We start from the raw sequence: 25,809 nt of genomic DNA, 5'->3' as shown, positions 1-25,809 counted from the left end.
GTAATGCTTGCCTCCATGCTCAGGACTGGTTTGTAACTTTCGCCTTACAGGATGCATTCTTCCACCCAGCCCATAGAAGTACCTGAGATTCACAGTGAGGCTGAACCATTATCAGTACAAGGTGCTGCCCTTCAGAGGCAGTCACGAAAAGCCAAGCCATTGTGGCAATGCATCTAAAGAAGGACATGCACCTCTGTTTGTATCTGGACAACTGGCTGATCAAAGGAAGATCACATCAGGAAAGCTCTGATAGGCCTCAAATGTGCCTTCTCCTTGTTTTTGCGGCTGCGCTTTTTGGTGAACTCTGAGAAGTTGTCTGTCACTGAATCCCAGATGATAGTTAATAGGAGCCAAGATAGATTCCACCATAGCAAGGGCTTAGTCACCTCAAGGTAGATTCATTGCTCTTCAGTCATTACTGAATGCAGTGATTTCACACACAGCAATGGCAATGTGGAGCTGCCTTATGTTAGGCCGTATGTCCATGTATACATATGTGGTGCCACTTGTCAGACTTTGCCTGAAGACTCTATAGCTCTGGTTCAGGTCAGTCTACTCTCCTGCAAAACATTAGGTGACCAAGTCAGTTGTGGTTCCACCCCACACATGTGACACTGACCTGGTGGTCGCTTCCTGACAGTGTTCAAAAGGGGTGCCATTTGTGACTCCATCACCATTTACAGCATTAATAGCAGACACACATGGAATGAGTTGGAGAGCCCACCTGGATCATATGCTGATACAAGGGACTTGGTCCTTAGAAGAAATGAAACTACACAAACACCTTAGAACTCAGAGCCATGTGACTGGGATGTATGTCATTCTTCCCTGTCCTGTGACACTCAGTAGTGCAGATCCTAAGAGACAATACATCCATGCTGTACTACATAAGCAAACAAGGGGACACCCACGCTTCCCCAGCAGCCCTCTGCAAGGAAGCAATTGTGCTGTGGAACTAGTGTTCCCTACTTAGCATAATTCTGACAGTCCTGCACCTTCCAGGAGACAACAATGATATAGCAGACTTCCTGAGCAGATGATCGGCCACAAACCACGAGTGGTCACTGCTGAAATCCATCACTAAGTCAGTATTCCATCAGTGAGGAAGTCCAGGGATGGGATGGTAAAACCTGTTTACCACCAAAGATCTAAGTGCCCAAACTTCTGTTTCAGAGGAGGCATGAGCCCAGAATCTTTACCAGGTGCCTTCCTTCTTGATTGTAATCAGGGCATTGTTTTACGCCTTCCCACTGATCCCCAGGATGATTGCCAAAGCCAGACTAAATCGGGTGAGGCTCATCCTCATAGCTCCCTACTGCCTGACACATTTCTGGCTGATGGACTTGCTATAGATGTCCACACAATCACCAATTCTGCTCCTGGACTGCCCAGACCTATTGCAAAACCAGGGTCAAGGATTGTCATCTAGAGCTGAAGCTGCTGCTGCTGACAGCCTGGATGTTGGCTGGCTGAACACCATGGAAAGGGACTGCTCCTTGTGTTCAGGAGATACTGTGGCAAGAAGAAAATTATCCATGAGGAAAACGTAATCCTCTAAATCAGGGGTTCTCACACTTCATTGAACCGTGACCCCATTCGGACAATAAAAATTGCTACGTGACTTCAGGGGGTGTACTGAACCCTGAGCCAACCCAAGCCCCGAGGTGTGGGGGCCAAAGCTGAAGCCCAAGGACTTTAGCTCCAGGCAGGGTGCCTGTAACCTGAGACCTGATGCCCAGGGTTGAAGCCCTTGGGCTTTGGTCCCGGACCCCAGCAAGTGTAAGCCAGCCCTGGAGACCCCATTAAAATGGGGTCATGACCCACTTTGGGGTCCCGACCTACAGTTTGAGAATCGCTGCATAAAACGGTTCTTGATGTGGGTGACCTAACATGACCTAGACATGTGCAGCTCCTGCTATCAAAGATTCTGGGTTACTTGCTTCAGTTGCAACACTCTGACTCACAATTTGATTTAAGGTCCTTTTGGCAGCAGTATCAGCATATCATTCACCACTACTATTGTTTCTGATCTTCTCTCATCCCACAGTATCCAAATTTCTTAAGAACCTTATGCACACTTACCCATTGTCTAGAGACAGTGCTTCAGCATGGGACATCAATATTGTCCTTCACAGACTTATGGAGTCTTGTTTGAGCCCCAGAATTCCCATTGCCATCACTTCAGCCAAGAGAGTCGGTGAGCTCCAGAGGCTTATGACAGAACCTCCATATACCTTCTTTCATAGAAATAAAGTGGTACTGAGACTTCATACAAAATTCCTCCCAAAAGATGTTTTCAGAAATCCATTTGAATCAGTAAGTCAATCATTTTACCTGTGTTCTTCCCAAAGCCACATTCAGCACAAAGGAAGAAGCAGTTGCAAACATTGGATGTACCAAGAGTTTTCAGATGCTGCAGTGACAGGGCCAAATCTTTCAGGGCCTGTGATGGGGTGCTTCACTCACCGCTAGTCTGGTGCCTCCTCCTGGACATTCTGGGGATTAGCTGATAAGATTGATGCCCCTTCTCACAGTTGCACACCATCACTCCATTTCTTTCTCTGGTGTGCAGCCCCTCTCTCTCTTCCCTCTCTCCAGGGAGTGATGGCTACCCCAGCCTGTAGCCAGGTTCCTGGGTTTATAAGACCTGCCTCTTCCTTCTCAACAGAGCTTGCTTGCAATCAATCCCTGGCTCTTCCTCCAGGTTCAGCTTGTGGAGTTAATAGGCCTATCTGGCCACCTTAACCCCTTCCAGCCCTTTGTGGGGTGGACACCCCATCACAGGCTCCATGTGTGTTTGTGGCTACGGTTGGGATTTTCAAAGGCCTAGCCATTTCATCTCACAGACTTTCAAAATAACACACATCTCGCTATGCTACCATCTGCCTGATGTCCCTCTCCTATCACAAGTACATATTCTATCAGAGCCCAAGCAGCATCTTCAGTATGCTTTTGCAATGCACCAGTATCTGAAATCTACAAGTCTATTGTGTGGAGCAGCTTTCTCATGTTTGTCAAGCATGATGCACTGGACATGGTTGGTCGATCTGGTGCAAAGTTTGGGAGGGCCTGTACTCCAGTCTTTGTTAGACTGATGAGGATACTGCTTGCTAGTCACCTACAGTGTGAATCCACACTGACACATACTCAAAAGACTGTATGGATAACCCTGCAGTAACTGTATGGTTCTTTGAGATGTTCTTGTTGGTGTGAATCTCATGACCCACCCTCCATCCCTGCTTTTGGAGTCTTCAGGTAACATGGGTTTTGAGTTGCAGGGGAACTGAGGGAGGATCAAGGCCATTTTGCCTTTTAGGCCCTTGCATGAGGAGGCACAGGGTGTAAGCACAGTCATGACGGACGCTGCTATTTAAAAGACTCCAATCTTGCATCAGTGAGGCTCATGTGCACCTATAGTGGGATCCACACTGACAATAGTGTTTCAAACACTGTTACTGTATGGTAGGTAACTGTTCTTTTCTACCTCATGTCCACCGTGCAGCAGTTGGAAATAAATTGTTGCTGTTTTTCGAAGTTCTTCAGGGCAGGGGCTATCTCTGTTTGTGTCTAGTACTGCATTTGGCATGATGGCACCCAAATCTTATGATCATAATAAAAAAATAGTGGGGAAAGTGGTGGCATTGTTTTGTGTGTGGGGGTGGTTCCCTCTCTTTCCCCTTCTCCCCCCCAAACTTTCAAAAAATGTTTCTCTTCGGGCAGAATCAAAGTCTTGACAAATGGAGTTTGAAAGGTCTATATTTTTTGTTTTTTGTTTTTTATTTTTGAGCTACCTTAAATGGAAGGATAGACACAGTTAACTCTGCCACAGCTTAACTCTAGTAGTTGCTCTGCTTCTGCCATAATAAAATGTACCTTTGGTTTGTATAATGCTTTTGTTACAAACCGTCAAATATTGTAGAGTTAGATAATAGCAGAAGGCCAGAGCCTGAGAGGTTCTTATGTGCTTACTTCAAGCTTTAGTCCTGTGAAGCTGCTAAGCTCTGTAGGAACAGATCATCAGGCTGAAGTGCGGCAGAATTCTGGGTCACCACATGGTTGAAATGACAATGGAGATCTTGACATCTGTAGATAAATTGAAATGACAATTTTTTATAATACTTTAAAATCCTAAAACTAGAAAATTAAAAGAGAAAACAGCAAAAGTTCTGTTTGAAAAGTACAATATTATGTTTCCAACTTAAATACCAACTATTCTTTGTTTAAAAAAAAAATTAAAAAGTAAGGAAATGGAAAACTAAGAGTATACACACTGCCATAAAATAAAATACACTCTTCCAATGATAGCAATCATCAACATAATCATTTTCACATTCACATTATCAAAACAATCTTAACTCACATAAAAATAAAAATTAAGCATAAAAACATTACATTATCATTTAGCTTTAGTAACACCACATTATACACATCATAGTTCTTATATGCTCTATCTACCTAAATAGCTTTCTGTTTAAAATTCTTTAAATGCAGCCTATTAACGGGCCTACAATAAGCATAGACATTACAACATACCTTGCTAAATAGGATACCCCATTCAAGCAATCACTGCTCAGAAAATGAGTACTATGACTTGTTTCACATAACATTTCCAATCAATAAATCAAAATTACATCAGATTTAAGATTGTTTTGATAACATGAATGTGAAAATAACTTTGTAGTTGTTTGTTGTCATTGGACTTTGGTAGTCTGTTTTATTTGATGGCAGTATTTATGTCCTTAAATTGTCAGTTGCTTAGTTTTTAACTTTTTTTTAAAAAAATGTGGACTAGTTATTTATGTTGGAGATGTAGCATTGTACTCTTCAAAACTTGAAGTTTTAAAAGTGTTTCGTTGCTTTTCTTTTCTGGATTTAAATGGGTGTTACATATTTTTAATGATTTTTATATATTTTTAGCTTTGGAGTCAGGATGCAAAAATGATAATTAAGGGATTGCATTATTGCTGGAAAAAATTATAGTCACAAGCTATATTACTGTAACAACCTATTAGTATATTCCAGTTAACTGGTTTGTAGGATAATTCTAAAAAAAAAAAAAAAAAAGGTCAGGAGTACAAAACCATTGGCCATGATACATTATCATATGAAAAAACAGACCACAGAACAAAAACAAGTTTAAACCGTACAGTTGAAAATACTATCCACTTTATATAATTTCTCTCAAGGACCCTCTGGTTAACTTGTATATCTTTCAGCTGAACAATATTCAAATATCACGAGGGAAGACAATACTAGTAACAAACAACCATATAAACATATGAAGTTCAATTTTAGCTTGAACAGAGCCTCTCAAATTGAAAATTGTAGTTTTACAGCCAGTAATGTAGAGTCAGATTCTATCATACAGACCGATCAGATGTTACGTTGGTATTCAACTGCTCTATTAGTTTCTCAACAGATCCTGATAAAGTGGTTTCCCATATTATTTTACTTTGTGTTTTGTAGGTTTTGGATCACTTCCTCCATTTCTTTCCTGGAAACCCCCCTTTAACTGAAGAAAAGTGCCCATCTTCCTTATTTCTAAGGAAAATCTAGATTTTCTGTTCATTTCAGTTCAGGTCTTTAGATAAAAATCTTTTATCACAAAAGTCTGTCAAGTGCATGATCATGGGTTGGTTAGCCTCGCCCATTCAGGTGAGGCATCCTGGGTGCTATATAGTAAGCCACATGCACACCAGAAGTCATACTACCCTTCCCCAGGGGCTTCAAAGTCCATTAATTCACTCTGTTCTCTAGCAAACAACATATCTACTCTATCTTACCCTATATTTTCCTGTTTCAGGCATTCTGGTGTTTTGGATTGGCTTCTGGCTTCAAGATAAATCAATCTGGTTCTGTCTTGATCTACTGTCTGGCATTTCCTCCATGTAATAAGCTGGCCTTCTCCCCCTCTCACAAAGGACCCACTGCCACACCCAGAGTCTCTTTCCAGGCAATTTTATTTATTGAAACACAAGCGAAACAGAGAAAATCAGTTCCTCAGCCCATCCTAGGCTATAGCTCCCAGTGTTTTCCCCCCTTCAACTCTGTCCTTCCTGCTTTTGGGCTTCTTGCAGGAATCTTCTTTGTTATGTTCACTGAGCATTGCCAGCTAGGGCTTTCTGCCTGGAGGGCCACTTTTTCCTGGCAGATTCCTACTGCCTTGTCTCCCAAGGGACTCTGGCAGCCTCTTCTAGGAGCTTTCTGTTGCTCCTGCTTTTTTCAGCTCTCTGGCTCTGACTCACTGGGTTTCTCTCAGCAGGTTCCCACTGCCTTCCCTCATAGGGGACTTTGGCTGTCGCTCCCAGGGAACTTCCTGCTTCAGGTCTGTCTGCCTATTCCCAGGGAGCTAGCAGTGAGAGCCCTATGGGTATACCTACACTGCAATTAGATACCCACAGCTGGCTGATGTCAGCTGACTCAGGCTTCTGGGGCTCGGCTAAGGGGCTGTTTAATTGTGGTGAAGATGTTCGAGCTTGGGCTGGAGCCCAGGCCCTAGGACCTTGCAAGGTGGGAGGGTCCCAGAGCCCTGGTTGTTTCCTGAGCCTGCAAGTCTACACTGCAATTAAACAGACCCTTAGCCTGAGCCCTGAGAGCCTGAGTCAGCTGACATCAGCCAGCAGTTGGTTTTTAAATGCAATATAGACATAGCCTATGTCTGCTGTCTCTGCCCCTTTTCAGACTGACTCTCCAGCCTGATTCATCCATGCTTCACCCCTCTAAGGCCCAGGTGTCTTCTCTCGTAGCCCAGTTGGGGTCTGCTGACCAGGCATAGGTGCACTTGCCTTGCTCCCTCATAAAGGGCCAATGTCACCTTGTGTCACCCTCAATGTATTCAATAGCTCTAATGGTAAAGATGCAAAGCTAATTCTTCCCCTCAGGCAGTTCCTATTGTGCTGAATGTGGGGATGGGTTGAATGACTATCTTGGCAGAACCGCAAAAATAAATATAAAAAAATGAAGTAAAGCAAGACTGGTTTATTTATTTCTAGATAGAAAGTTCTATTTCACTTGCAGGAATTGCTAAGTAAAATGTAAGAACATATGTTTGAATTAATTCTTTAGATCCACAGGCCAGATTTTCCCTGGTAGAAATCAAACTGGTTGCTGGTGTCTATAAGTTAATTATGTCTCTTTGTGCTTAAGGATAAATAATCCAAAGAAATGTTTCCCCACAGTGAATATTATTATTTATAAAATGGAGGTTAACATTTTACTTCTCCACAGTGAGATGAGTGTCTTCAATTAATTGAACATTGTTTTCTGTACTTTGCTTAAGCTTAGAATAATGTTTCATTAACAAGTACATGGAAAATGTAGTTATATGAACAAGATGTATTCTCTTAAGGTTTGTGGAGAAATAATTATTTTTAATGACCCAGAAAGTTTGGAGAACCTATTATTTTGGACTCGCATCCCTTATGCTATCACCAGAGTCAGTAAATGGAAAGCGATAACAGCATATGTAATCAAATATTGTTTGGTACATGAGTCAAAAGGTTAGCCATTGTATAAAAGCTGTGGAAGGGTAGGCATAATGATTTCTGATGTTTTATTTGGCTGCTTTAATTTCTACCATGTTCCAAATTTGAATCCATAGCCTTCAAAGGTTACGTTTAATATGCATCTTCCCTGGAAATTAAACTCATTTGGGTATATAAATATTGCTGCTTAAGTATCTTTTTTTTTTTTAATTCTCTTCTCAGGCAGATTTTACAAGTTTAAACAGTTACTTTTCTTGATGAGCCAAAAATCATTTGTGTAATAGGATAGTAGAGCAAGTTTGTGATCATTCTCTATATTTACACTTTCACCAGTAGACACATTCCCATTTTACTTTGTTGATATAGCTATAAGATTTAGTTTGGTATTCTTATTTATTTTTTTAATATTTGTACAACAGTTGTGCCTAAGGGTCCCAACTGAGATATGAGTCTCATTGTTCTCATCTTTGTACAAATACATAATGAGAGACAGTCGCTGTCCGGAAGAGCTTGCAATCTAAGCTGACAACACAGGCAGTGAGTGCAAGGAGAAAAACTGGTACAGAGAAGGAAGTGACTTGTTGAAGGTCACACAGCAGGTCATTTGTAAAGTTGGGATTAGAACCCAGGTTGACTTTCAGTGCAGTGTCCTATTTACTAAATCACCCTGCCTCTTCATACTCATTACAAGGAATGCCCAGAGAATAATGCAAAAAGTAATGTAATCTTGTTTAGTTGTCAGTCAATAGTAAAATAAGGGTGACAACTTTGTTTTGATGGTGAAGGAGGGATTCTAGGGCTTTCCCCATTTTTACCCACTTATCATTTTGCTCCTCTCCCAAGGCCTTGCATTAGGCTAGCTCCTGCTTCTGGCAAAGGAAGACTGAATGCTGCTTCCTCTGAAATCGAACACTATTATTTTTGGATTAGCCCGAAGGAGTTGCTCAATAGTTATGAGGTACTCTGCCAAAAGAGGTTAAGTACATTGCCTCTAACTTGGTACTTGCCCTGTGCTAAAGACAGTAGTTAAAACCATTCATGCTTATTGTTTTGTAAATTATTAACCTGAGTGGACAATGGCATTAACAAATCATTGCCTGTCTCATTCATTGTTCTTACAGCATCTCATGAGTAGAAAACTGCTACTTCATAATCCATACCTTGCCTAGTGCTGGGTTGTTCAGGGTCTCTAACTCTTACTAACGTTAATTGTATGTGCAGTGAGGGAAAAATTCTGTTTGAGAAAGGCAGGATTATAGTAAAGAGATGTTGCTGTTAGCACCCGCCCTCCTCCTCTTAATGACTGGTTAACCAATATTTATATATTTAGGATTTTTCTTTTTACAAACTACAATAAAAGAGCATACATTCAATGCTCTGTGCACTCTTGGCAATCACTTTTTAAAATACACTCATAAGGAAAAAGACCCGTCAGTTACCGGCAATCAAATCAAGTAATGCAGCAAGAGTATAAATATAAAAAGAACTTATCAACCTGCCCACACAATCTGGAGTCCCATACCACCACTAACCAGCCCTACTGAACGCTCCTCTCCTCACAGGTGAGGGAGTAAAAAAACATGTGTCCTGAAGGCTAACAAACCGGGCTATCAGAGGCCTGTGGAAGAAGCAAGTTAGTGGTCTGGGGCCTTAGTGTAGAATGCCCTGCTAGCAACCCTCTCTTTCTTCACAGTGGGGCTTCCTCTGAGATGCCTTCACTGACTACAGCTGTGGCAGGATGTCATGAGGAGAGAGGATTTCTCTTAGCCCTGGTCTATACTACAAGTTTAGGTCGAATTTAGCAGTGTAAGGTTGATTTAACCCTGCACCCATCCACACGACCAAGCCTGTTTTGTCGACTTAAAGGGCTCTTAAAATTGATTTCTATACTCCTTCCTGGCGAGGGGATTAGTGCTAAAATTGACCTCGCTGGGTCGAATTTGGGGTTGTGTGTATGCAATTCGATGTTATTGGTCTCCAGGAGCTATCCCAGAGTGCTCCATTGTGACAGCTCTGGACAGCACTTTGAACTCCGATGCACTAGCCAGGTACACAGGAAAAGCCTCGGGAACTTTTGAATTTCATTTCCTGTTTGGTCAGCGTGGCGAACTCAGCAGCACAGGTGACCATGGAGTCCCCCCCGAATCATAGAGCGTAGAATGTGACTACGCTCCCCCTATCATCTCCGTCCCTAAGGTTATCGCAGATTAGAAGATGAAAAAACTGCACTGGCGATGACATGTTTTCCGAGCACATGCAGTCCTCCCACACTGATAGGGCACAGCTTAATGCAGGGATCGGCAACCTTTGGCATGTGACCCGCCAGGGAAAGCCCCCTGGCGGGCCGGGCTGGTTTGTTTACCTGCTGTGTCCGCAGGTTTGGCTGATCGCAGATCCCACTGGCCCTGGTTTACTGCTCCAGGCCAATGGGAGCTGCGGGAAGTGGCGGCCAGCACATCCCTCTGCCCACACCGCTTCCTGCAGCCCCCATTGGCCTGGATCGGTGAACCATGGCCAGTGGGAGCCGCGATCGGCCGAACCTGAAGACGCGGCAGGTAAACAAACTGGCCCGGCCCGCCAGGTGCCGCGTGCCAAAGGTTGCTGATCCCTGGTAATGCATGGAGGCATTCAGTGGTAGAGGCCAGGAAAGAATTAAGTGAGCATGAAGAGCGGAGGCAGGACACGATGCTGAGGCTAATGGGGGAGCAAACGGACATGATGAAGCGTCTGTTGGAGCTGCAGGAAAGCCAACAAGAGCACGGACCCCTGTAGCATCAACTGTATAACTGCCTACCCTCCTCCCCATGTTCCATAGCCTCCTCACCCAGACGCCCAAGAACACAATGGGGGAGGCTCCGGGCACCTAGCCACTCCACTCCAGAGGATGGCCCAAGCAACAGAAGGCTGTCATTCAAACAGTTTGATTTTTAGTGTGGCTAAAATAAGCAATATGGCCTTGTCCTTCCCTCCTCCCCCACCTCACCTGGGCTACTTTGTCCGTTATCTCATTTTTTTTAATTAATAAAGAAAGAATGCATGGTTTCAAAACAATAGTTACTTTATTTCGAAGCGGGCAGGGTGGTTGGCTTACAGGGAATTAAAATCAACAAAGGGGGCGGGTTTGCATCAAGGAGAAGCACACACCACTGTCACACCGTAGCCTGGCCAGTCATGAAACTGGTTTTCAAAGCCTCTCTGATGCACAGTGTGCTTTGCTGTGCTCTTCTAATCGCCCTGGTGTCTGGCTGCTCAAAATCGGACGCCAGGCGATTTGCCTCAACCTCCCACCTGCCATAAATGTCTCCCCCTTACTCTCACAGATATTATGGATCACACAGCAAGCAGCAGTAACAATGGGAATATTGGTTGCGCTGAGGTCTGACCAACAGTGCCAGCGAGCTTTTAAATGTCCAAAGGCACGTTCTACCACCATTCTGCACCTGCTCAGCCTATAGTTGAACTGCTCCTTGCTACTGTCCAGGCTTCATGAGCCATGGGAGCAAGGGGTAGGTGCGACCGCATGGTGCTGCCGGCTGGGAGAGCAGCCTGAGGCAGAAGCCTCCAGCTCGCAGGAGAGCAGAGTTGCGGCAGAAGTGGTGGAGCTGTACACCATGCCATGGAGGTTGCTAGGTGCTGGGCAGGGAAGATGTTCCAAGATCCCCTGGCCAAGCTACGTGTCCGATGAGGACGGCTACCAGTCCTACTGCACCGTCTGTTGCAGAGTTGCAGGAGAGCAGAGTTGCAGTGGAAGCTAGCCATGGTATGGCGTCTGCACGGGTAACCCAGGAAAAAAGGCATGAAACAATTGTCTGCCGTTGCTTTCATTGAGGGAGGGAGGGGCGACTGACGACATGTACCCAAAACCACCTGCGACAATGTTTTTGCCCCATCAGGCATTGGCGCTTAACCCAGAATTCCAATTGGTGGCGGAGACTGTGGGAACTGTGGGATAGCTACCCATAGTGCACCGCTCTGTAAGTCGATGCTAGCGCGGTAGTGAGGATGCACTCTGCCGACTTAATGTGCTTAGTGTGGACATATGCAATTGACTGTATAAAATCAATTTCTATAAAATCGACCTAATTTCGTAGTGTAGACATACCCTTAGGTAGGTTCCAGGCCACTTAGGACTTTTTATAGGTCAAATAGTCATAAAATTAATCCAGAAATAGACAATTACTTTGTTCAGTGCTCTCAGAGTGTGATGTTAGGAAAGCCTGGAATCCAAGAGTGGCTTCATCTACTCTTTAAACTCAGGATTTTACCAAGATAAAATAGCTCTGTGTGCTTCTTTTTCTTTGTCTAGTTAATCTTAAGAATAAGCACCAAGATAATGATGCTTTGTCAACAATATTATGAGGTCATCTAGTTAATAAGTGCCCTGTGCTTTGCTTGTGGCCTTTGCTGGACTGGTATATCAATAAGATATAGACAGACTGTGTTTACTTGAATTCAGATGGAAATAAGTTATAAAGTCTTAGTATTGGTGGGTAGAGAATTTACATTATTAGATGATTGATAATTAATAGTAATATTTAATTAAAAGGTATAGTTGTTTATATATCTCCATAGCCCCATGTAGATGCCTCTCCCACCTCTGAAGATTAGCCCTTCACATCACAGGACCATACAATTTGATATACCAAAGCAGATGAATAATCCATCAAATCTGGTATCCAGCCTCTGGTATCAGCCAATGCCTAAAGTTTTGGAGAAAGGCAAGTGTGCTATTCTAATGTGCTTGGTCAGTAGTATAACTGTGTACATGGAGGGAAGCAGGGAAATTCCTTCTTGGTGTCCTGAAGCATAGGAGATGACATGTGCACATTACTCTGAGAACCCTTAAGGATAATCCTTTTCTTTTTACCCATCCTTATGGCCTTTTTGCATGGCAATCATCCTTCCTGCTGACAGCATGGGAAGACTCTTACAGCTCTTGAACATCTCCCTTTCGTCATCTGTAATAGAACATGGCTTCTTCTGGAGGCTCAGTGTTGCAACTGTATTGGCTAGTGGGGTTAACTGTAGAGTCATAACAGTCAGATTTCTCTTTCTAGAAGCTGAGCCTATTGCCTCTCCGTGCTCTTTCAGCATCTGCTGTTCTCTGAAAAAGAGGTGAAGGTCTCAAAATCCGATGTCAAACATTCTAGAACATAAAGTTGCCTCTGGACCCATGAAGGCAGCCAGATTGGGTGAACACTAAAAATCAAGTTTCTACAAACATCACTGAAATGGGGGAAACAAAGATTACATGATACATAAGCAAAATTATTGCTAATAAATCGAACATATGAACGGCCATACTCGGTAAAACCAAAGGTCCATCGTGGCCAATGCCAGGTGCCCCACAGGGAATGAACAGAACAAGTAATCATTAAGCGATCCATCTCCTGTCACACCATCCCTGCCTATCCTGGCTAATAGTCATTGATGGACCTATCCTCCATGAATTTATCTAATTCTTCTTTGAACCCTGTTATAGTCTTGGCCTTCACAACATCCTCTGGCAAAGAGTTCCAGAGGTTGACTGCGTGTTGTATGGAAAAAGTACTTCCTTTTGTTTGTTTTAAACCTGCTGCCCATTAATTTCATTTGATGACCCCTAGTTCATGTGATATGAGAAGGAGTAAATAACATTTCCTTATTTACTTTCTCCATGCCAGTCATGATTTTATAGACCTCCTTACTCGTCTCTTTTCCAAGCTGAAAAGTCACAGTCTTATTAATCTCTGCTCGTATGGAATCTGTTCCATATCCCTAATCATTTTGTTGCCCTTTTCTGTATCTTTTCCCAATTCTATAATTATCTTTTTTGGGATGGGCCGACCAAATCTGCATGCAGTATTCAAGATGTGGATGTACCATAGATTTATATAGAGGCTATATGAAATTTTCTGTTGTCTTATCTATCCCATTCCTAATGATTCCCAACATTCTGTTAGCTTTTTTGACTGCCACTGCACATTGAGTGGATATTTTCAGAGAACTATCCACAATGACTCCAAGATCTCTCTCACGAGTGATTACAGCTAATTTAGATCCCATCATTTTATATGTATAGGTGGGATTAGGCTTTTCAATGTGCATTATTTTGCATTTATCAACATTGAATTTCATCTGCCATTTTGTTGCCCGTGCTATTTCATGAAGCATTTGTGGAGCTTTAATATACGGAAAGATGGTTGTATAAATTGGAGTGGCTGCAGACTCATTTATATAGAGGGCGATGAATGTCAGAATATGTAAGAAGTTTAAAATTACATTTCTTTTTGACCTTTCTATATTAAAATTAAAATAGAAGGAAAGCATAGGTCAGGGATTGGCAACTTTTGCCATGCGGCCTGTCAGGGAAATCCGCTGTCAGGCCAGGCCGGTTTGTTTACCTGCAGCATCCGCAGGTTTGGCTGATCACAGCTCCCACTCGCCGCAGTTCACTGTTCCCAGCCAATGGGGGCTGCAGAAAGCGGCGTGGGCCGAGGGATGTGCTGGCCACTGCTTTTTTAATAAAACCCTTGTAACGGGGTGCAGACTTACCCAGCAGCACCTCCTACTGGCTGTCTGGGAATTAGCTCTTTTTACCAGCTCCGGAGTGCCCTCTGACAGTGTCTTGCCATCACTGGCCCCTGTGTCCCTCCTGGACCCCGGTGTCCTTTTACCTGGGGTGCTGCCCCTCAAGGTAATACCCCACAGATCTGGGTCTCCCCTGCTTGGGAAACCCCCCACCTTCTATCCCCACCTTGCCTCAGCCTATGGGCTACTGCCAGTCACCATCTAGCCCCCTTTCACTGGGGCCGACTGCAGTCTGTATAAGCCAGTCGTAATAGGCAAGGTGGGGTTTGGACCTGATGCCTCCGCCTACTCTTGGGCTGCCCTGTTGCAACCCCAGTACCCTGTCTTAGGCCATCTGCCAGTCCTGCAGCCTGGGGCTTTTCCAGTCTGGAGCCTCCCCACCCCTCTGGCCTTCCCCAGCCCTGCTTCACCTCAGGTACCCTGGTACGCTACCCAGCAGCCAGGCCTGTCTCCCCCACAGCTAGAGGAGACTCTGTGTGTGCTCCTGGCCCACTGCCCTCTTATAAGGGCCAGCAGGGCCCTGATTAAGCCAGCCGTGGCCTGACTGGGGCGTGGCCCCCAGCTGAGGCTGCTTCTCCCAATCAGCCCCGCTCTTCCTTCCCTGCCACAGCCCTCTCCCTGGGCTGTTTTAAGCCTTTTAAGGCAGGAGCGAGTGACCACCCCGCTACAACCCTTTTAAAACTTTTTTTGTCTGCTTATGAAACATTCAGGAACAGGTGGTTGGATGAGGGAATATTTGACTTGTGATTAAGTATTAGATATTGGCCTGAGTCACAAAACTTAAGCCAGGATTTTAAGCACCAAAAGGGGACTGTTTGGATTCCAGGTACTTACAGTAAAATTCAAGATAATATACATGTACTGTTTGTGCCCTGTGTTGGAGCACTAAGAGTTGCCATTATAGGGAGATGTATTCTGTGATATAACAGGTTTTTCCATCTTTAGTTACAATGATCTTCTAAGTTGTTGCACATCATCTATAAATTGGAAAGTGATTTATTCATAAGCTACACTGTATGTTGCTTTACTACTATTTCATATTGTGTATCTCTAAGGACTGTATCTTTATAATACGATATGTTTGTATACAGGTGTTAACATCTGACTTGGAAAACAGGGAGAAGCAGCAGCAAAGGATGCTGGACCAGCTGAAGGAGATACAGAGCTGCTACAAGGCCTGTGAGAGTGAACGTAGGCAAACTGAACTCCAAACTGCTGAGCTGGCCCAGCAACTTGAAGAGTCTACTAAGGAAACAGATCGGTACCTTGCTGAATTCAGGCAGTCTGAGACCCTTAGGCTAGAGACTGAGAAGAAGAAAGAAGAGTTGAAAGTGAAAGCTCAGGAATCCATTCGACACTGGAAGCTAAAATATAAGAAACTGGAACGTGATATGGTGAAACAGAATGAAACCATCAATCAGCTGATGGACAAGAGCAATCAGGTAAGAGCAGAGCCTTTATTTTTCCTCTCCTTTCCCTTTTTATTTTAGAAGTAGAGATGAGGATGTGACATATGCACCTGCCATCTAACCACTGCACTGTGACTTTACATAGGCCACAAACCAAAAAACTGGTATATCAATAAGATATAGACAGACTGTGTTTACTTGAATTCAGATGGAAATAAGTTATAAAGTCTTAGTATTGGTGGGTAGAGAATTTACATTATTAGATGATTGATAATTAATAGTAATATTTAATTAAAAGGTATAGTTGTTTATATATCTCCGTAGCCCCATGTAGATGCCTCTCCCACCTCTGAAGATTAGCCCTTCACATCACAGGACCATACAATTTGATATACCAAAGCAGATGAATAATCCATCAAATCTGGTATCCAGCCTCTGGTATCAGCCAATGCCTAAAGTTTTGGAGAAAGGCAAGTGTGCTATTCTAATGTGCTTGGTCAGTAGTATAACTGTGTACATGGAGGGAAGCAGGGAAATTCCTTCTTGGTGTCCTGAAGCATAGGAGATGACATGCGCACATTACTCTGAGAACCCTTAAGGATAATCCTTTTCTTTTTACCCATCCTTATGGCCTTTTTGCATGGCAATCATCCTTCATGGCAGATACTAATGACTTTCTGTTGACCTATGCTGGATTCATACTGTCAGCCTAGAAGGAAAAGGAGGGGTTTAGATTTAATAGGAACTGGGCAAACTTTTGGGAAAAGGGGAGCCTGCACAGGAAGGATTGGCTCCACCTAAACCAAAATGGAACCAGATTGCTGGCACTTAAAAAAGTTGTTGAACAGTTTTAAAACTAAGGACTGGGGGAAAGCTGACAGGTGCAGAGGAGCATGTGGTTCAGACAGAGGCATCCCTTAGGGGAGGAGCTATTAATGGAGCTTCTCTATGTCCTAGTAAGGGGGAAAGGATGGAAGATGATAAAATACGGGTAGGATCTGATGAGAAACAGCAAATGAAAAAAAGTCCCATTCAATTACATCGTGTAATGGCAGACAGCTAAAAAGTGACAAGTTTTAAAAGTGCTTATATACCTATAATGCTAGAAGTCTAAATAATATGGGTGAACAAGAGTCCCTTGTATTAAATGAGGATATTGATATAATAGGCATCACAGAAACTTGGTGGAATGAGGATAATCAATGGGACACAGTAATACCAGGGTAAGAAATATATTGGAAGGACAAAACAAGTCGTGCTGGTGGATGAATGGCACTATATGTGAAAGAAAGCACGGAATCAAATGAAGTAAAAATCTTAAATGAACCAAACTGTATCGTAGAATCTCTATAGATAGTAATTCCATGCTCAAATAAGAAGAATATAGCAGTAGAGATATATTACTGACTACCTGACCAGGATGGTGACGGTGACTGTGAAATGCTCCAGTAGATTAGAGAGGCTACGAAAATAAATAACGCAATAATAATGGTGAATTTCAGCTATCCCCATATTGCCTGGGTACATGTCACCTCAGGACGGGATGTAGAGATAAAGTTTCTTGACACCTTAAATGACTGCTTCTTGGAGCAGCTAGTCCTGGAACCCACAAGAGGAGAGGAAATTCTTGATTTAGTCCTAAGTGGAGCACAGGATCTGGTCTAAGAGGTGAATATAGCTGGACTGCTTGGTAATAGTGACCATAATATAATTAAATTTAACATCCCTGTGGTGGAGAAAACATCACAGCACCCAACACTGTACCATATCATTTCAGAAAAGGGAACTACATAAAATTGAGGAAGTTAGTGAAACAGAAATTAAAAGGTACAGTACCAAAAGTGAAATCCCTGCAAGCTGCATGGAAACTTTTGAAAGACACCATAATAGAGGCTCAACTTAAATATATATCCCAAATTAAATGTATACGCCAAACACAGTAAGAGAACCAAAAGAGTGCCACTGTGGCTAAACAACAAAGTAAAAGAAGCAGTGAGAGGCAAAAAGGAAGTTAAATCCTAGTAAGGAAAATAGAAAGGAGCATAAACTGACAAATGAGGTGTAAAAATATAATTAAGAAGGCCAAAAAAGAATTTGAAGAATAGCTAGCCAAAGACTCAAAAGTAATAGCAAATATTTTTTTAAGTACATCAGAAGCAGGAACCCATGGGGCCACTGGACGATCAAGATGCTAAAGGAGCACTCCAGGACAATAAGGCCATTTCAGAGAAATTAAATGAATTCTTTGCATGGGTCTTCATGGCTGAGGATGTGAGAGCGATTCCTAAATCTGAGCCATTCTTTTTAGGTGACGAATCTGAGGAACTGTCCCAGATTGACGTGTCATTAGAGGAGGTTCAGAAAAGGTTCAGAGAAGGGCAACTAAAATGATTAGGGGTTTGGAACGGGTCCCATATGAGGAGAGATTAAAGAGGCTAGGACTTTTCAGCTTGGAAAAGAAGAGACTAAGGGGAGATATGATAGAGGTATATAAAATTATGAGTGGTGTGGAGAAAGTGAATAAGGAAAAGTTATTTACTTGTTCCCATTATATAAGAACTAGGGGCCATGAAATGAAATTAATGGGCAACAGGTTTAAAACAAATAAAAGGAAGTTCTTCTTCACACAGCGCACAGTCAACCTGAGGAACTCCTTGCCTGAGGAGGTTGTGAAGGCTAGGACTATAAGAGGCTTTAAAAGAGAACTGGATGAATTCATGGAGGTTAAGTCCATTAATGGTTATTAGCCAGGATGGGTAAGGAATGGTGTCCCTAGCCTCTGTTTGTCAGAGGGTGGAGATGGATGGCAGGAGAGAGATCACTTGATCATTACCTGTTAGGTTCGCTCCCTCTGGGGTACCTGGCATAGGTCACTGTTGGTAGACGGGATGTGGGGCTGGATGGACCTTTGGTCTGACCCAGTGTGGCCATTCTTATGTTCTTATGAGGTTTTGGAACAAATTGATAAACTAAATTGTGATAAGTCACCAGGACCAGATGGTATTCACCCAAGAGTTCTGAAGGAACTCAAATGTGAAATTTCAGTACGACTAACTATAGTTTGTAACCTATCATTTAAATTCACTTCTGTACCAAATGACTGGAGGATAGCTAATGTGACGCCAATGTTTAAAAAGAGTTCCAGAAGTGATCCTGGCAATTACAGGCCGGTAAGTCTGACTTCAGTACCAGGTAAACTGGTTGAAACTATAGTAAAGAACAAAATTGTCGGACACATAGATGAACATAATTTGTTGGGGAAGAGTCAACATGGTTTTGTAAAGGGAAATCATGCCTCACCAATCTACTAGAATTCTTTCAGGGGGTCAACAAGCACGTGGACAAGGGGGATCCAGTGGATATAGTGTACTTAGCTTTTCAGAAAGCCTTTGACAAGATCCCTCACCAAAGGCTCTTAAGCAAAGTAAGCTGTCATGGAATAAGAGGGAAGATCCTATCATGGATTGGTAACTGGTTAAAAGATAGGAATCAAAGGGTAGGAATAAATGGTCAGTTTTCAGAATGGAGAGAGGTAAATAGTGGTGTCCCCCAGGGTCTGTACTGGAACCAGTCCTATTCAACATATTCATAAATGATCTGGAAAAAATAGTAAGCAGTGAGGTGGCAAAATTTGCAGATGATACAAAACTACTCAAGATAGTTAAGTCCCAGGCAGACTGTGTTGAGCTACAAAAGGATCTCTCAAAACTAGGTGACTGGATAACAAAATGGCAGATGAAATTCAGTGTTGAGAAATTAAAAGTAATGCACGTTGGAAAACTTAATCCCAACTATATATATAATATGATGGCATCTAAATTAGCTGTTACCACTCAAGAAAGAGATCTCAGAGTCATTGTGGATAGTTCTCTGAAAACATCCACTCAATGTGCAGCAGCAGTCAAAAAAGTGAACAGAATGTTGGGCATTGTTAAGAAGGGGATAGATAGTAAGACAGAAAATATCATATTGCCTCTATTTACATCCATGTACGCCCACATCTTGAATACTGCATGCAGATGTGGTCGCTCCATCTCAAAAAGATATATTGGAATTGGAAAAGGTTCAGAAAAGGGCAGCAAAAATGATTAGGGGTATGGAATCGCTTCCGTATGAGGAGAGATTAATAAGACTGGGACTTTTCATCTTGGAAAAGAGACGACTAAAGGGGCATATGATTGAGGTCTATAAAATCATGACTGGTGTGGAGAAAGTAGATAAGGAAGTGTTATTTACTCCTTCTTATAATGCATGAACTAGGGGTCACCAAATGAAATGAATAGGCAGCAGGTTTAAAAGAAACAAAAGGAAGTCTTCACACAACAAACAGTCAACCTGTGGAATTCCTTGCCAGAAGACGTTATGAAGGCCAAGACGTAACGGGGTTCAAAAAAGAATTAGATAAGTTCATGGAGGATAGGTCCATCAATGTCTATGAGCCAGGATGGGCATGGATGGTGTCCCTAGTCTTTGTTTGCAAGAAGTTGGGAATGGGCGACGGGATGGATCACTTGATGAATACCTTTTCTGTTCATTCCCTCTGGGGCACCTGGCATTGGCCACTGTCGGAAGACAGGATACTGGGCTAGATGGACCTTTAGTCTGACCCAGTATGGCCCTTCTTATGACTCCATATTAATTACTTATACTCTAAGCTTTTCAGTCTCCTTTCTAAATCGGTATGATTTGTTAACAACACCTTACCTTGTTTAAGCAAAAAAAAAAAAAAAAAATTACTTTTCACCACTAATACTGTTTTTCCATTTGCACTTCTGTGCACAGCTTAGATGGGGAAAAGGAACTAATCAGTTTCACTTTTTGACTGCTGTAAATTAGCTTCTGCTCCAATATTTGGGTTGCTAACACTGCAGAAAAATGTTTAAACCCAAACCAAAAAAAAAAAAAAAACAAGTCAGTGTGCATCATTAACATAATGCAGTATTAAAGCGGGACGGGAGGTGGAGAATAATTTAAACTAAAACTACAAGGGGAGTTTTTTAATCAAGGCAGAATGTAACTTAGAAGATGGTTTTGGTAATTGCTTATCTGCTCTGAGGGCTGTATTGTTCTTTGAAGTTCTGTTTTGTCACCCCTTCTGCTCATAGAATCATGGAATATCAGGGTTGGAAGGGACCTCAGGAGGTCATCTAGTTCAACCCCCTGCTCAAAGCAGGACCAATCCCCAACTAAATCATCCCAGCCAGGGCTTTGTCAAGCCTGATGTTAAAAACCTCAAAGGAAGGAGATTCCACCACCTCCCTAGGTAACACATTCCAGTACTTCACCACCCTCCAAGTCAAAAAGTTTTTCCTAATATCCAACCTAAACCTCCCCCACTGCAACTTGAGACCATTACTCCTTGTTCTGTCATCTGCTACCACTGAGAACAGTCTAGATCCATCCTCTTTGGAACCCCCTTTCAGGTAGTTGAAAGCGGCTATCAAATCCCCCCTCATTCTTCTCTTCCACAGACTAAACAATCCCAGTTCCCTCAGCCTCTCCTCATAAGTCATGTGTTCCAGTCCCCTAATCATTTTTGTTGCCCTCTACTGGATGCTTTCCAATTTTTCCACATCCTTCTTGTAGTGTGGGGCCCAAAACTGGACAGAGTACTCCAGATGAGGCCTCACCAATGTCAAACAGAGGGGAATGATCACATCCCTCGATCTGCTGGCAATGTCCCTACTTATACATCCCAAAATGCCATTGGCCTTCTTGGCAACACTGTTGACTCATATCCAGCTTCTCGTCCACTGTAACCCCTAGGTCCTTTTCTGCAGATCTGCTGCCTAGCCATTTGGTCCCTAGTCTGTAGAGGTGCATGGGATTCTTCCGTCCTAAGTGCAGGACTCTGCACTTGTCCTTGTTGAACCTCATCAGATTTCTTTTGGCCCAATCCTCTAATTTGTATAGGGTCCTCTGTATCCTATCCCTACCCTCCAGCATATCTACCTCTCCTCCCAGTTTAGTATCATCTGCGAACTTGCTGAGGGTGCAATCCACGCTATCCTCCAGATCATTAATGAAGATATTGAACAAAACCGGCGTCAGGACCAACCCTTGGGGCACTCCGCTTGATACCGGCTGCCAAGTAGACATGGAGCCAGTGATCACTGTGTGATTCTTCTAGAGAAGATACAAGACCAAATGGGCTGTGGTGCAACGATCCATGTGCATTACATTCAGCTCTGTGTTGTGTCTTTGTCAGATGTGAGTGGTATAGTGTGGGCTTTTTCAATGTCTAACTAACACTAGGATCTGTATAAGGCCATACTGACTGAAACTCTGGAGGTGATGGGTAGTGGGCTCTGGTTGGCTATGTCACAGGTAATTTTTTTCACGGGTTTTAGTGGGTTTGAACATCCTTTATTCAGGAAGTTTGGAGAGAGGATTGAATACTCTGTTTCTGAAATATCAACTGGTGGTGCTGGACAAGAATGCTCTGAGCAGAGTTAGGTGACACTGATTATAATAGTGGTGGCTGGTCTTCATTGGAGCTCCTACTGGTGGTGGTGATAGTAAGAAATTCTAGGAGTACAGGGTAGAGAATTATGGCTGAGTACATTGCAACTTGGTTTTACATCTCCTCTAAAACACAGCAGCATAGCTTTCCTTATTTTCACTTTGCGGGATTGGTGGCTGATTTAGAAGGAACAGCACTACCTCTTGAGTCGTCAACACAATTTCTTGCAGCACTTGGGATTTTTTTTTGGCGTTCTCCCTTCCAAGTTTTCATTATCATCTCACTCTATGCAATTTTTCAGTGCTGGTGGAATTACAACCCAAGGAGAGTGTGGTTACATGCTTAGAGTGCAATGATTAATGAAATTTTCATCTTTCAGTAATTGGCTGAAAAAATTAGCATTGTAATTGAAATTATAGAGTCATAGATTTTAAGGCCAGAAGGGACCACGAGGTCATCTAGTCTGACCTCCTGTATATCACAGGCCACCCAGGATTCTCACATTAACCCCCAAACCAAAGTTAAACCAAAGTATTACAGCTCACAGACACGTAGACTGTTATGTGCCAGGGGCAGAGAATAAGAGGGACTGAGGTGCACTAGTGCCCGAGGTCCCGCCAATGACAGGCAAATGATTATGAGATACACCCAAATAATCCTGGCAAGTGACCCACAACCAGACACTGCAGAGGAAGACCAAAACCTCCCAAAGTCACTGCCAGTCTGTCCTGGGAGAAGCCTCCTCCTTGACCCCCCCATATGGATATCAATTAGACCCTGAGCTTGTGAGCAGAAACCAGCCAACCAAGTACCTGAGACAGAGAATGCTCAGTGCTACCTCAGAGCCCAATTTTGGTCAGTATAATAGGCCTTGGTCTCAGTAAAATGTGTTTTGAATAATAAAAGTAGAAAAAACAAACATGTAACCTGAAATAATTGAAATATGATCAAACCACATTTGTCCATCAGCAAACCGCTTTAACAGAACGTTACGGTTGGATGGGTTCAGCCTAAGATTTAAAGTTGAGGAAAAGCCAGATCAAAGATTGCACATAGAACTTTAACTCTTCCCTGTTGTATGTGTGCATTACAGTGCAATCATTAATATGAGCACTGTGGCAAATGGCTGACACTATTGTAGTGGGTCCCGTGCTTTTCCTTGGTGTGGTGGGTCAGTGCGCCGCCCCTTGCCCTTATTCTTGGGCATTGATGCCTCCACTAGTGCCCTGGTGAGGGAGAGAAGGGGAACGGGGAAGGGACCCGGGTCCGTCCCCTACTCCAGGTCCCAGCCCCTTCAGTTTCACTGGCTCCTTACCCTCTTTCCCCTTGGGCAGGGTTTCTCTTGGTCCTCTGTGTGGGAGAGTCCCTCTGCGCGGGCAGGGTTTCTCTTCCCCTGGTACTCCTCCAAACTACAGTCAGTTCTTTCCCTCCTCTTGTCTGACTGAATAGGGTTTTTTAAATTAGCTCTCTGGCGTGGTCTTAATTGGCTCCAGGTGCTTTAATTAACCTGTAGTAACCTCTCCTCAATCCATAGGGAATAAGGCCCTGATCATCCTGGGGCTTATATAGCTCCCATTGAATTTATATAGCTCTCCTGCTGCCCTTTGGTCTTTTAGTATCACAACACACACACTTTCTGTGTTGTACGATTTGCCCACAACCATAGACACATATATTACATGTGTATTGTATTGTCTGTGCTAGAAAGACCTATGAAAGCCCTGTGCACTATACAAGATGAAACTTACGAAGTTGTAAATACTTTTAAAGCTGTTTTGGAGGTTTTGAGAAATAGTATAAGATGGAGCTTTTGTGCATGTACATACGTCATTAAAGACAGTAATGTAATGTATATAGCTAGAGTAAAGGTTCTTCATGCAATCTTAACAGGCATTTCCTGGCTGTTTTTTAGTAGTGGTTCTGAGGATGAATAAGTTGAAAAAATTTCCATAGAACCAACTTTCCACAGAACAGTAAGGCAACCTTCTCTGAAGAGAGGTATCTCCTGCTAAAATTTCAGCATTTTGTCCAAAATTAAAAAAACAAAAAACAACATACTACCTAAAGTTAGGCTCTGAAATGCATATGTAGGTATCTACATAAATAGCTAGATTTTCAAAAAATGATGGGCACCTGTCATAAAAATAAAGGAAAGGGTAGCCACCTTTCTGTATACAGTGCTATAAAATCCCTTCTGGCCAGAGGCAAAACCCTTTCACCTGTAAAGGGTTAAGAAGCTAAGATAACCTTGCTGGCACCTGACCCAAAATGACCAATGAGGGGACAAGATACTTTCAAATCTGGAGTGGGGCGGGGGGGTGGAGAAACAAAGGGTTCGTCTGTCTGTATGATGAAACAGATCAGGAATGCAGCCTTTCAACTCCTGTTAAGTTGGTAAGTAATCTGGCTAGAACATGAGTTAGATTTTCTTTTGTTTAATGGCTGGTAAAATAAGCTGTGCTGGATGGAATGTATATTCCTGTTTTTGTGTCTTTAAGGTTTTGCCTAGAGGGATTCTCTATGTTTTGAATCTGATTACCCTGTAAGATATTTACCATCCTGATTTTACAGAGGTGATTTTTTTACCTTTTCTTTAATTAAAATTCTTCTTTTAAGAACCTGATTGGATCTTAAGAACAATGAAAAATCAAGAGTTTGGGTCTGTGCTCACCTGTACAAATTGGTGAGGATTCTTATCAAGCCTTCCCCAGGAAAGGGGGTGTAGGGCTTGGGGGGATATTTTGGGGGAAGACATCTCCAAGCGGGCTCTTTCCCTGTTCTTTGTTTAACACGTGTGGTGGTGGCAGCTTAGGGTTCAAGGACAAGGCAAAGTTTGTACCTTGGGGAAGTTTTTAACCTAAGCTGGTAAGAATAAGCTTAGGGGGTCTTTCATGCAGGTCCCCACATCTGTACCCTAGAGTTCAGAGGGGGGAAGGAACCTTGACAGCACCAAACAGCTCTCACTTACTTCACTCTCCTTGCACTAAAAGCAGCTAAGCCTTTCCAAATGGTCCAAAAAAGCCCTACACCTTTGGGCTGAAACCAGACCTAGAAAATTTCTGTGAAGGTTTTAAAGCTGCTTTATACGTGCTAATCAACAGCTCTGTCAGGAAAGTAGTATCCCAATTTTATAGCTGGAGAAAATTTGTGACCTAGAAAGGCTAAATGAATTGCTCAGGGTCACAAGTCAATTGGCGAATGAGGGAATCAAACTACCAGTTCCCCACTGTAACCATTAGACCAGAGTCCTGATGCCATGTCTTTGTACAAAATAGCATCATAGGGTGTGGTATAGAGGACAGAGCAGTGGATTTGGACTCAGGAAATCTGATTTCTATTCCTGGCTCTGCTGCTCACCTGCTGGGTGACCTTGGGCAAGTCATTAACCCGCGTGCTTTAGTTTTCCCATGTGTAAAAAGGGTATAATGATATTTCCCTCCTTTGTAAAACACTGAGATCTGTTGAGGAACAGCAATAACTAGGTATTACAATTATTATTCACATTTATAAAGCACAATAGGATAGGGCTTTACTCAAATTTAAAAAATTTTTCCCTACCCTGAGAAGCTTAAAAATTTAAATGAAATCAATGTAGAACAGTTAATCTAGACAAAGGAAAACAATAGAGAAAGGAGGGATGAGGGTTAAAACAAAGATAACATGAGTTGTATCGAAAGTGAATAATGTATGTTTTGATATTTTAAAATAAAGACGGAGATAGAGCAAACAGTGAAGAACAGTATGGGAGTTGAATACATGAAAAAGAAAAAGGAAAGAAGGAGGTTTGAAGCTCAGTTACAAGCCCACAAAACTAGTTTTTGTATAAAAGGATAGATAAGCACAATCTTTGTGATGGCAACTCAAATAGTGCTGTAATGAGATT

At 42.7% G+C, this 25,809-nt stretch overlaps 1 protein-coding gene across 3 annotated transcripts in view; it reads left to right on the top strand.

The window, feature by feature from the left end:
- The window catches only part of CEP128 (centrosomal protein 128), a 423,731-nt gene that overhangs the window by 111,601 nt on the left and 286,321 nt on the right, over window positions 1-25,809 (top strand). For all 3 annotated transcript variants that reach the window (XM_074956067.1, XM_074956068.1, XM_074956066.1), the window contains exon 13: window positions 15,146-15,496. In XM_074956067.1, the coding sequence (XP_074812168.1) occupies window positions 15,146-15,496 (351 nt within the window). The remainder of the gene's footprint in view (window positions 1-15,145; window positions 15,497-25,809) is intronic.

Source organism: Natator depressus, chromosome 6 (assembly GCF_965152275.1).
Source record: "Natator depressus isolate rNatDep1 chromosome 6, rNatDep2.hap1, whole genome shotgun sequence".
Lineage (NCBI taxonomy): Eukaryota > Metazoa > Chordata > Testudines > Cheloniidae > Natator > Natator depressus.
The sequence above is the reverse complement of the archived record's forward strand: the minus strand, read 5'-3'. Positions and strand labels throughout refer to the sequence as shown.